The 14,105-nt window shown below is 36.1% G+C and overlaps 1 protein-coding gene across 1 annotated transcript in view; it reads left to right on the top strand.

The window, feature by feature from the left end:
• The window catches only part of LOC138158549 (aldehyde dehydrogenase 1A1), a 67,799-nt gene that overhangs the window by 10,460 nt on the left and 43,234 nt on the right, over positions 1-14,105 (top strand). Inside the window, exon 2 of the mRNA XM_069084598.1 lies at positions 2,075-2,179. Coding sequence (XP_068940699.1) covers positions 2,075-2,179 — 105 coding nt within the window. The remainder of the gene's footprint in view (positions 1-2,074; positions 2,180-14,105) is intronic.

Raw genomic sequence — 14,105 nt, 5'->3', positions numbered from 1 at the left:
CTTGAATAGTATAATAATGAATAGCTTGAATCTGGGATTTTTGTGATTAAAGGGAGTTCCCAGGTGAGGAAACTCTCTTTGCCTAAGCAAATCACCATCTTCTCTACAACTTATACTCTCAGAAAGGTTTCTAGAACTTGGGGAAGTTAGATAGCTAGATTGCTTGCTCGGGGTCACACAGCCAGTAGAGATCAGAGGTAAAATTTGTACCTAGGGCTTTCTGCCTTCAGTGCCACCATTCTAGCCTCTAATTTATATTGCCTCTATTTAATGAATAAATGAAAATAATTTTTAATTAATGTAAAACATTTTAATGTCAAGTGTTTCGAAGATATTTTTAAAGTACTCGAGGATTCTTGAGAAGAATTACCTCTTTTGAGCAGTTAAAACATTTTCCCTAACTCATTCATCATATTTGTACTAAAATAAAATAAACTAATAATAATTAATATTGTTAATAATATAAATTAATAATAAACTAAATTGATAATAATACATAATGAACATTTTTCACATTATAAAAGTAGACTTTATCCAGTTTGCCTGAATTAACATGAATTCTAAATTAATGATGTCCAAAGATACTGAAGTTTTTACTTTATATCCTGCATATGATTGCATCATATCTTAAAAATTATATATAATTTGCCCCATAAAATTATAATTAAAATAATAATTATTTGACAAAAACTTAGAATTATTTATAAGTCTCTTTGAATGTTACAAATCTATCTAGGTGCTATACCCATATAAGAATTTTAAGGGGAAGTGAATGAGGGAAGGGGGGAGATTTTGTACATTTTTCCAGAAACACGAAAAATTTTACTTCATTATTCATAAAATATAAATTTCTTAACTAAGGGCTTCAGCAGCATTTATAATTCAGGCATTTTCATTCATGTCCAATTCTTTATGAGCCCATCTAGGATTTTCTTGGCAAAGATACTGAAGTGGTTTGCTATTTCGTCCTCCAGCTCATTTTACTGAGGCAAAACAGGGTTAATTGACTTGCCCAGGGTCACACAGCTAATAAGTGTCCGAGGCCAGATTTGAACTCAGGTCTTCCTGATTCAAGGCCCAGTGCTCTATACACTGAGCCATCTAGAAAAACTTTAGTTGATTTATTAGGCTTGTATTCGGTGAAACACTAATTTCAGACAGTAGAATTTTAAATTATATGTCACAGATTAGCATTGCTTTATAATTTTAACCTTCCGAGACATAAATAGAAAAGGTGAACCCATATTTCTGATGTCCAGTGTTTATTTAATACATCTTTTTTAAAAAATCTTAGACAGTATTAAGTAGTTTGCTATTCTTTAATCTCATTTTCCTTTGCATATATATGCCCACTAAGGGGAATTAAAACTTGGGTAGTTGATCTCCAAGTATATGTAATAAGTTCAAAGCAACTACTATGTGTCTTACAGTTCAAGGTTGGTTTTTTTTTTTTGGTTTGTTTGTTTTATTTTAAAAATATACAAAGGAAAGCTCTATACCCAGATTTTTCCTAATGCTCCTGAAAATAAATTGCATGTTTTCGTTGTTGTTCTAAAGCTCACTAAAGTGCAGAACTATTTTATAATACCAAATCAACTAATGCTATGATTAAGTACACAAACTGAAGTGGAAAATTGAGACAATTAACTCTACAAAACGCAACTCTTGCATCAGATTGGCTCTTTTGGGTGAAATCATTCCCTTGGATGCTTCCCTTGAATGCACTGTTGCGGAGGTGGCCTTCATTCCCAGTGACATTTTCAGATTGTACACTATGCTTCATATTATCTTAAAAGTAGCTAAAATAACCTGGGGGCAGGAGATTATTTGTAGAATCACAGAATCTTAACAATTAGACGAGTTATAATGAATCATCTAATCCAACCTGTACTTGAATGGCAATCTCCTACACAGTATGACCTTTACAATTTAGGGTTTTTGTGGGGAAATGGTACCATTAAGAAGTATAAATAAGAGTCTCTACTGATGTTCCAACATTAATTATTGTGGAAAAATTGTTTCCAAGTGTCCTGAACTATGTATATGACTTCAATTTCTTTTTATATTTCTCAAGATATTTATAAACAATGAATGGCATAATTCATCAAGTGGCAAAAAATTCCCAGTCTTTAATCCTGCAAATGAAGAAAAAATTTGTGAGGTGGAAGAAGGGGATAAGGTAAGTTTTCTCATCTGATTTCCCATTTATCTAGTGACAGTTTACTTTTCTCTTAATCCTCAGTTTACAAACTAGTCAAATCTACTTTTCATTTAAAAAAATTAACTTGGTATATGAACTACAGAGATTATCTAGTCTAGCACCCTGAGTTTTACAGATGAAAAAATTGAGACCCAGGATTAATGACTTGCCTGGGGCACACAGGTAGCAAGCATAACATTTAAATGTAGGTATTTTGACTGCAAGATTGGCTCCTACACTGATAACTCACAAAGGACTAAGAAATGTCAAAAATGCCACAGACCATAGTTCCCTATAGACAGCTTCACGGTAACTTTATTATTGATAATTGTTTTAAATGATGTGATTTCTTATCATATCCCATACTTGTATTCTCCTCCTTGACTTTAAGAAGATGGTTCATTTGAGAATTTATTTGCTCATCTCTGTGAGTTAGCAAAAAAGAAACTGACCACGTACAAAGAGGTTTGGTTCATGGCTTAAAAATGAGTACTTACGTATATACCTGAATATATATATGCATATATATTCATATGTTCAACACCTATTGAAGTAAAAAAAATTTTTAAATGCACATTAATAGAAAAGTTTGTGTCCTTTTCTCTTTAACTTTACTAAATGTTTTGTCTTTTAAAAAATAACTTAAACTTATATTGACTTAGGTCTTAAATAGAGTTTAGAGATTAACTAGTTACAATACCCCTTTGTACTGTTAACAAACTTAAACTTTCCCCCATAATGTAAAAGTAGACTATGACAATACAAACTCTGAATAAGAAGTGTCCAAAATATTAAAGTTTCACTATAGATCCAGGATTCATTGACTATCTCATAAATAACTAAAATTATAAGTGAAATGATAATGTATAACTACAGAGTATTTTTGTTTAAATCCACTTGAATGTTAGTGCATCTCTTTAATTACCAGATCCATATAAAATTTTGAAGAGGAAATGTATGAGGGTTGATATCAAAAATAGAAGCCTCAAAATATGAGAGCCCAAGTCAGGCTATCAGAAAGTAACAAAGATAGATTAGGCCTCATGTATTTTAAAATTAATTTCCAGTATTCTTTCTAATATATAACGCTATTGAAATCAATCAAATAATGATTTAAAATTAAACTTATTGGAGTTGTTTCAGGTACTAAGTCTCAGTGCTTAGAAGGTCTAATCTGCCAGTTTGTGTATGGGTCCGCACGCCAGCAAATGGATGGGCCCATTTCTGCACATTGGCCTTAAAAGAATTCAAGGAACCATGATTTCATGCACATGGGTACTCCCTTTAGAAAAGAGAGGGCTTTTCTAGCCCTCTCATGCCTTAATAGGTAGTTTTGTGAGAACATGTAGCCAGCTTTCTGAAGAGAGCCCCTCACGAGGTTGCATTATTCTGCAATAGCCTTTGAAAAATCAGGGCCATTTTCTTGTGGCTTTGGCCTTAGGATATGTTAAAACAGGCAAGAGCAGGAAAGAAACTTGTTCCCTGAAAGAAGAACCAAGAAAAACATTGAAGGATAGAATGAAAAAATTACATAACTTCTAGTTTAAATTATGAAATACACACGCAAAGTAGAATTGTAGGTTGTTAAATTAGAAGATTGCAGTGAAGTGCGTCTTATACCAGGCAATATGTTTTTGAGGGTTTTTTGTTTTGTTTTGGAGGGGGAGGGGTTGAGAAATGATTAAACTTAAATAGTTTGTTTGGGACATTCTAATAAAATAAGGCAGTCAAGAGAATTCTGCACAAATACAACTAGTAATGATTCAGGATCTTTATATCTTTTTATATTTTTTATAAAATATTTATATATACATATTTATATTTTTATTTTATATATCTATCTTTATATCTTTATATTCTAGGTTTGAGCAGTATCCTTAAGTGGTATAGATAGTGTAGTGGCTCCCTCCATACCACTCTATTTCATCTGTGTAACATTGAACGTTTAGAAAATTCGATGTAGTCTTTTGTGTCCCTAAGCATGCCAGAATTCTTGGGGAAATAGATTCTAGAACAAATAACATTTTGAACTGTTGAAAGCAAAATCAAGATTTTCACATGTGATGTTCCATATCCCACTACTTGCTATTGTTAGAGAACTCTTAGTTCTCTTTAATTTAATTATCTGCTAAGTTTTTTATTTATTATTTAATTTATTTAATTATCTGCTAAGTTTTATTTATTTGATGAGAATGGGCACATTTAAAAACATATCACTTCAAATAGTGAATGTGCTTTGATATACTTTGATATGATTTTTGGACTTGCCCAGATGGTTTGATGATCCAGCTGCTTTACAGGTTACCTCCAATAATGCAAATTGCAACCTGGACATGCCTTTCCATCCTGTGTGACTCCTCCATTTACCCCCATAAGTTCACGACAGAGGGTCTACCAAACATTTTGGGAGCCTCTTTTACTGTCTCCTGGAACTATGAGAATTCCTGTGGATCACATGGAATATCAATTCATATACACTCTCAAAATAAACTTTGGTCTGCAGAAGCATAATTACATGGTATAGTTTCAAGAAATGTAATGTTTTAACTTAAATATTCCTTTCACCCTGACTTCTGCATTGAAGTAACTCATATCCTTCTGTCATCTGATAGACAAAGCATATTTGCTGGTTTTGTCTGACCATCTACTGCTGGAAATACCTTCAAAGGAATGGAGATCCAGCAGAAGTCAGATAACCCATATGATATGCCATGTCTGCGATTAAAATGAGTCAGAGTCTCTTCTTGAATTGACAGGATCCATTCAGCCACTCCTTCATTAGCTGTGATTTAATAGATGATGTGGACCTGCTCTGATAATCTCATTATAACATAAGATCCATAAAAGCAATGCCTATAAAAAAACCCACTTCGTGCTATTTTCCACACTATCACTAGCCCATGATAGGTGCTTGTTGAACTGAACTGAAGTGTCCGTTGCTGGAATTGACAAATCTATCAGTAGAAGGGCAATGCTTTCCTCACACTCTACAGAGTCATCGCCATCTAGACACACCTGTTCAAAGTTAGGAAGCCCACCAGGGATGTCACTGTCATATATGGGTATGTCATATATGACCACAGATGGTCCCTTTCCATATATGGGTAGCAGCAGAAGGCTTGGAACAGCAGCCTGGAAAAGCATGGCAAAATGAATTGGAATCGGAGGCCTTGGGGTCTATCACCAGCTCTATCACCCATGTGACCAGAGACAGTTAACTTACTTCATTTGGACTTAATTTTCTCATCTGTAAAGCAAAGAGATTAAACTAGATTACCTTTTTTGTTACTTGCAACTCTAAAGGCATTATCCTAAAGAACAGTCACAAAGTTGAATTTTGACAGTAGTGAAGGCAGTTTAGTTTGTCTTATGCCTACCTTCTCTATCTATGCCAGTCCCGTCTTATTTTTTTCTAGAGCTCAGCATCCCCCAGAGCCATACCCCATGAAGATTTACTAAAGTCTTTCCTAGAGTAATAATAACAATATTGTTAGTATAACAACAACACATATATTTAGCACTTTATGATTTACAAATTCTTTTTAGTTGGCTGTCAATATTATTTTAAACTAGAGAGATGTGATATTTCCTCAGGATATTTGCCTGTTACTAAGGTAATCTGAGAGACAAAATACCTTTAAGATTCTTCATAGAATGAAGTTTAATGGTAAAGAGAGAAGCAAGGAAGTTGATATGTAGAAGCAGGTGAGGACCCCCAGGAATTATTACATTGTCAATCTATTAGCAAGTTGAATCCTGGGAGAAAAGATATTTAGGAGCCTCGAAGTCTAAGGGAACCTAAGAAACCAATCTAAAAGTTTAAATAATGACTTTATGATGATTAAACAGAAGTTATTTAAAGTGTCTTGTCAGAGATTTTTAGGTCTTAATGTTTTATAACAGTATATTTATAAACAGTGTTCCATTCACTTAAACCTAAATTTCCAGGCAATACCATCTGTTGCAGGTTACTTAGTTGACAAAGAACTATCCATGAAAAAGCAACATGGTAGTAGCATGATAGAGATATAATTCTACTTCTGGATAGAGATGTAATCCCATTTCTGCTACATGCTGGTTATATGACCCTGGGCAGGTCATTAAATTTCTCAGAGAAGTCAAGCAGTTCTCTAAGAAAAGGCACAAGTTCAGGGCGGCCAGGTAGCACAGCGAGTAAGAGCACCGGCCCCAGTGTCAGGATGACCTGGGGATCAAATCTGGGCTCAGATACTTAGCCCCACACCCAGAAACACCTGGCCGCGTAACCTCGAGCAAGTTACTTAACTCCAATTGCTTAGGGGCGGCCAGGTAGCTCAGCAAGTAAGAGCACCGGCTCCAGTGTCAAGATGTCCTGGGGATCAAATCCGGGCTCAGATACTTAGCCCCACATCCAGAAATAACTGGCCATGTAACCTTGAGCAAGTTACTTAACCCCGATTGCTTAAAAAAATGAAAGAAAAGAAAAAGCACAAGTTGTAGAGCAAGCACGGATCTGCATTTTATAAGTCAACAAACTTCTGGTAAACATTCATTATATACCAGGTACTATGTGAAATGCTGGGCACAGACAGAAAGGCAAAGGCAAAAAAACAAACAAAATATTCCACCTCTTCTCAAAGAATTTGCTATTCAGTGGGGGCGATAGCATGCAACCAACCACGTACAAGTAGATAGACAGATACATAACAGAATTGATGACTTAAATGAGTTTTGTTTGATATGGAGTATGTTTCTGGGTAGTAGGGAAGAAGGGAGTAGATAAAGATTTCCTTCCTTCCCAGACAGTATTTGTAGAGGGAATATTCTCATAAGGAACTTATTCTTATGAAATAATGGTCCTTGTAAGGATGAAAGAGTGGAGGATCCAAGAGGGAATATCAGGTTGGTTTGAGGCAACAATTCTATCTCTTTGGCACAATATTACTCAATACGCATTTTTTTTTATTTTTAAAAACATTTTTATTTAAAGCTTTTGAGTTTCAAATTCTATCCTTCCCTCCCTCTCTCCCTTCCCCAATCCCTGAGATGGTAAGCAAACAGATTAAAGCTATACATGTGCAGTTATGTAAAACATTTCCAACTTAGTCATTCTGTGCAAGAAGGCTCAAAAGGCAAAAAATGAAAGAAAGTAAAATAATATGCTTCAGTCTGCATTCAAACAGTATCAGTTCTTTCTCTGGAGGTGGATAGTATGCTTCGTCATCAATCCTTTGGGATTATCTTGGATCATTGTACTGCTGAGAAAGCTCAATCGTTCCCAATTCTTCATTGAATGAGATTGCTGTTACTGTGTATCATGTTCTTCTGTTCCTGCTCACTTCACTCTGCATCAGTTCATGTAAGTCTTTCCAGGGAATCATCCTGCTTGTCATTTCTTATAGCACAATAATATTCCATTCCAATGATATAACATAGCTTGTCTAGCCATTCTCCAATTGATGGGCATCCCTTTGATTTCCAATTTTTAGCCACCATAAAAAAGTACTGCTACAAATATTTTTATACAAATTGGTCCTTTTCCTTCTTTTTTGATATCTTTGGGATGTAGACCTACCAAGAGTATTGCTGGATCAATCGATAGGCAATTTTTAAGCACATGCATGCCCTAGGGATATAAACCCGAAGAATAAAATAATCTCTATTCTTAAGGAGACAACATCAAATTAAAAAGAAATACTGTCTGAGTTAGGGGCAAAAAGAACTTTAGCTTCACAAATGGAATTTGCATTGCCATGTCCAAGTTGTAAAACAGGAAACATGGAAGCCAGTTCTATGATCTTTCAAAAATAATCAAGGAGGGGTGGCTAGGTGGCTCAGTGAATAGAGCACAGGCCATGGAGTCAGGAGGACCTGAGTTCAAATATGGCCTCAGACACTTAACACTTACTAGCCATGTGACCTTGGGCAAGTCACTTAACCCCAATTGCCCTACCTTCCCCCCTGCAAAAACAAAACAAAAAAAATAGTTAAGGGACTTACTTGATATGAATCTGTTAACAAGTCTTGCTTTTAAAAGCCTGTTTCTGGTGATAAAGAACACTAATCAGATATGTAACTAGGGTGAGGCAACTATGGCTTTGTCTCCAGGTGTTAATACCTGTGGGTGGAACATATGTTATACTCCTAGAAATCTTTGGCCTACCTTGCCTCTACCTCAGAGTTCTGTTCTCACCCCATTACTCTAAGATTTGACTTTATGATTGTCCCTGTTCATTCAGTTATCTCTAGGTTCATTCAGTTATCTCTTAGGTCATATCAGTATATGCCCTTTTTCCTGAGTCTGACTTCTTCCTACCCCACAGTCTTCTTATACCTCTGCTCCATCCTTGGGGTTGGTGGCATAAGGTATTATGGACCTTGCCACAGGGATACCAGCATTGGCCTGGGGACCCATGTCACCCTTTTAAAGGGGAATTTCATAGGTTTTCAGTGATGTGGGTGAACACTATGGGAGGTGGTCTTTTTGAACTCTGGCTGATAGATGACATTACTACCACACTCACTCTCTCTCTCTCTGTCTCTCTGTCTCTGTCTCTCTGTCTCTGTCTCTGTCTCTCTGTCTCTCTCTCTCTCTCTCTCTCTCTCTCTCTCTCTCTCTGTCTCTCTCTCTCTCTCTCTCTCTCTGTCTCTCTCTCTTTCTCTCTCTCTCTCCTTCTCTGTCTCTCTCTCCCCCCCAAGTGAATTGACCCCAAGTGTCAAAAGTCCTAGTTATTATTTTATATACTTATTGTTTACTACTAAATTTAACATTTTAAATTACGCACAAAATCAAATGGTCTGGATTACTTTACAATCAAATTCCTCAGGCAATGCAACTGTACACTTGACATTAATTCCTCTTGTAATTTTCACCCTTAAAGAACAGTCTTAATAATTCATTGAGAAAAAAGTTAATGATTACTGTTTAGCACAGAAGTTTACTTTCTGCCCAACAGTTCTATAGAGAAATGTGTAAAGATAGATGCTGTTAACTTCATTACTTTCTGAACTGTTCAAATTTGTCCAATTACTCAGTCATTGTAAACCTAATATATTAGAACTGATTCTTTAGATAATGAAACCAGGTTTTAGGAATTTATATGTATGGAGAATAAAACTAGCAACAAGCCCATATGCTGCCATTCAAAATACTGTAGTTATTTTAATTAGGAGTTGGGGGAAGGGAAGACCAAGTGGAGATTACTAATCGTAGATGCAGATATGGAAATAAATTTTTCTTTTCACTTTAGTGGTTCTTTCAGGTTATATTCACAACTAATTGAAAACTATAATAGTAGAGCATGACTATATTTACTTAATGCATTAATCAATGGAATTTAAAGTACCCATCAAAAAGAAATGCTTTTAGCAGGTGCAAAAGAAAATAGTAAAAAAAAAAAAACTTTTCATAAACTACCTACTTTCTTTTTAAATGGCCATATTTGATATAATTTTATATATAAAATTATAATCCAGTAAAACTTGCCTGCTTTCTTGTTCCTCCCAGAGAATATTGCATTATCATCCAGTTCCTTCACACTTTGATGCCCACCAAGTGTGCAGTTGGTAGATATTCATTCCCATTGTAAAATATCTCTAACTATGGAACAAGATAGCAAGAGATCCCTGGGAAACATCAGCTTCCTCTCCATTTCCATTTGTATTTTCTTCAAGCACACCATACATGATACAGATCACATCTCTTTTTTGCCTTGGTGCACTGCCTTTGTTAGTTTTTGTGGCCAATAAAATCCATCCAGCATTCTGGCCCTGAGCTTATTCAGGCTGGTCTCTGGACAGCAGATGTAGCTGCCCAAGCTTGAAGTCTTTCCATGTTGCTAACAACTTTCAGAGTCTGTCTCCTTTGGCATTATACTGAGAAGTCCAGGGTCACCTCCCTGCCATGATGTAGCAGAACAGACAATGAATATAATAGATTCTGAAAAATATAGAGAGACTTGGAAGTACTGCTACAGATTAATGTGAGAAGATCCAGGAGAACAATGTATGCACTGACCACTAGAGTGGGAAGGGAAGCAGCTCAGAAAGAATTCAGAACTTTGATTTCTAAAATGCGATGGTGAAACATATCTTCTACCTCTTGGTAGAGACTTGATTGACTAGAACCATAGAACCATACCTGCATCCTTAGATGTGGCAAACATTTTGGTTGGTTTATCTTGACTGTGTGTGTGTATGTGTGTGTGTGTGTGTGTGTTATTACAGTATCTAGGAAGAGGAGGGTTATGATTTGGCAAGAAGTAAAAGATACGGTGAGGGGGGGAGAAGGGGAAAGTATCAGTAAAGTATTTTAAAAGTTGCAGAGAAAAAATAGAAAAGTATGGAGAAAGTATAAAAAAATAATTTGCTACTTCTTGGTTAAGCTTACATATACGAGTTCATAATTCTCTAGATAGATAGATAGATAGATAGATAGATAGATAGATAGATGGATGGATGGATAGATAGATAGATAGATAGATCCTCATCTCTGTTTTAATTTATGCCTTCAGTTGCAATGATGGGTCATTATGAAATTCAAAATAAAAAAAATTAAAAGAATAGTTTGTTGGACTTGGGATCAGAAGATCTGAGTTCAAGGCCCTGTTATTAGCTCTGTGACTTTAAGCAAATTGTTTCCTCTCTTTTGGGTCCATCATATTTCTACTCCCTCCTGCAAAGAGTGGTTGAGGAGAAACCCAGGTCTCGAAGGCAGTCATTGTGACTTCAAGTGCCTGGACTCTCCCTACTGTACCCTTCTTCAAAGGGAATTGAAATTTTGAAATTGTAAAGGGCTACATAAAAGTGAGCTAATATTAGAAGTCAATGACTAGCAAGAGGATATGCTTTACAGCACGCCAAGAAGGGGTGGTCAAGCTTCTATCTGGGGAGAGTGAGATTGGCAGGCACTCGGGGGACACAGACTCCCTGGGGAGTAGCCAGGTTAGGGAAATTCAGTCTAGGGGAATACAACCAGAAGTGCAGCATTCAAGGAACTAAGCAAAAAGGGATCCTGGGTTTAGAATAAACTATATTCAAGGTGGAAACAGATGTAACACGACTAAAGAAACTTGGAAAGAATAGAGTGCTAATAAATTACACAAAATATACATACATATACTTGTGTTTATGGAGGAGTAAATGATTGTACTCTCTCCAATGACAAATTAAAGAAATGTTTGGTTATAAACACATATATATGTGTTATATATTTTTGTGTGCATAGACATCTAATTTAATGTGTTTTGTATAACTGTTGTCAATACTGTAATACTACAGAAGATCTGAGATTTCACCACTATGGACGCCTGTACCACAACCCCTACATGTCAACAAATATTTATTAAGTGCTCGCTATATGTCAGGGACTATGATGGAGTTATAAAAACAAGCAAAAATAAAAACAATTTGTCAAGGAGCTTACTCTTATTTTAAAAATTATTTCATATTTAATTTTTCCACAATTATATGTAAAAACAATTTTTATAGGAGATTATATCCTGATGGTGGGAGGTGACAAGTAAAAAGAAAATGGGGGGGAAGGTATCCATATTGTGGTGTGGAGGTAAAGTCCAAAGAATAAAGGATGAATGTTCTGGGTCCTTGACCAAAATGGAGATTCTGGGAGGAAATCACCAATGAGAGAAAGGGACTGCCCTGAAAGGAGAAGAAGGGTAGCCTGTTTTCATGAAAACAACAGCAACAAAATGTAGATTATCTGGTGGCAGCTTTCTGACAACGGGCTTCCCCAAACATAAACATGGCATCCTGGGCACCTGGGCCTGTGTGCAAATATGCATTACACATTGAGATACCAGTATCACTTACAAGAGAAGTAGCATGGCTATAAAATTAAGAGCTATCCTCAGAGTCATGAAGAGCCACATACTGACTTTGTTACCTTGAGAAATGCACTTAATTGCTAGTGTTTCTGGAAATTCTCTGAGACTATAAAATGTGAATAATGTATAGACCTGCAGTAGAAGAGAGAAATTCTTCACTGTAAGTTGCCCATACCAATGAAGTCACAGGCCTGGCAAAAGCAAATTAGACATGATGATGTCTGTTTTCATACTGGAATTAAAAAAAATAAAAGCATTGATTCACACTGGGCACCTAGTAGATAGGACCTGCCTGATCTTGTGCTGTCTTGACCCAGCCTTCAGACCAGGTCAGCTCCATTCCATAATAAGGCATTCCTGACCAAAAGTCGGGAACACTGGGGGTCAAATCTTGTTTAGAAAACTTATTTTACATCTCTATGACTCAGTGTCCTAATACATAAGATTAATAATAGTGCCTACCTCACAGGATTGCCGTGAGGATTCAATGAAATAACATATATATGATAGTTTGCAAACCATAAAGATCCTCTTGGATGAAGAAGGCGACAGAAAGGACATAAACAATGTTCAAGACATTCTTCTTGTCTTCAGAAAATTTTTAATCTGAGAAGACATCATAAATGCATAATTAGTGAATAATTGGGGGCTAGACATCTGTACTGCTGTGCCTAAGTATCATAGGACATAAGAGAAGGAAAAGAACCTTATGGGATCAGAGAAGGTAGTAAAAAGGTCATAATTGTGCAAATGAAAAGAAAGGGGTAAAGAAGTTTATGTTTTACCCAACAGACCTGAGTCAAGCATATGATGCTAGCATGATGAATTACTGCAAGAGGAAGATGCACCGGAGATGTGGGTCCATAGGGGGTGTATTCCTAAAGTCATATCACCAAGATGGGGTTCAGGGTTTTTGTTTGTTTTGTTTTTGTTTAACATTACAAGTCAAGCAATCTGCTATGGTACTGTATCTTGTAAGGGAGACACATTCAGGTTCTCAAAACCTTTTTAAACATAAGTGATAGAAGGTCTGGTATAGTCGAGATAAAAAATACAAATTGCCAGATTTCTGGTCAATTCTGTATCCGTTTGGCTATGTGGCCTCTCTTTGGGAGGCTGGAATGTCTATATCTACCCATATATGGAAAAAACCATGGGCTGAACACTGAACAGAAGCACACATATGAAAATTGCACCACACAGATCTGTTTAAATAGAGGGCAGTCAGTATGTTGTATTCTCCTGATAGCATGCAGACAGCCTTCCTGTTCCTGGTGATTTGCTTTATTTCAAAGCAGCAGGATTAGACTCTTTTTATTTAACTTAGAAAGGGAACAGAATGTATGAAATAAAGCCACATCTCCATATAATAGGCCATAGTGATTAAGGTTTACCTTTTTTATGAACTACTTGCCCATCGGCCTGACATTAAATTTTGGTTTTTAATGCATCTCTGTGGATGCCAAATTATGTCTTACTGTAAATGTCAATTATGTGTTAGTCAGTAGAATATGGAACAATTGCTTAACATAAGGATACATTTTACATTTGGCCTGAAAATGGTATCACTAAATTATACTCAAATAAATTGCTAATTCAATTAAACATTCATTAAGTAACGGCTACAGGAACAACTCTTTGGGAATACAAAGACTAAAGTGAAACATTATCTGTCCTCAAAGGGCTTACATTCTGCCGGGGCCTACAACAGGTACACAGATAGTATAAGTTAACAACAGAGGAATGAGGGGAATGATTTCAGAAAAGAACTCTGGTAAGAGTTGGCCTCTGACCTGAGCCTCTAAGAAAACTGGAGATTCTGTGAGGCAGAGTGAAGGAGTACACTTGTATCTTTGTTAAAAAAGAATTGATGACAAGCACAAGAAACACTATAAAGTATGAAAACAAATACTTATGAATCTGGGAAGTTGGAGGGTTGGACCTTCAATGTTGAATGCAAGCTCATCTAACAAGTATATATTCAAGAACTCCTCTATCCTCTTCCTCTCCTCTCTGTCTGAGGGGATCTCTCTCTTTACACACACACACACACACACACACACACACACACACACACACACACA

This window comes from Petaurus breviceps, unplaced genomic scaffold (assembly GCF_028583685.1).
Source record: "Petaurus breviceps papuanus isolate PSGF00001 unplaced genomic scaffold, PetGlider_PUasm1.0 175, whole genome shotgun sequence".
NCBI lineage: Eukaryota > Metazoa > Chordata > Mammalia > Diprotodontia > Petauridae > Petaurus > Petaurus breviceps.
The sequence above is the reverse complement of the archived record's forward strand: the minus strand, read 5'-3'. Positions and strand labels throughout refer to the sequence as shown.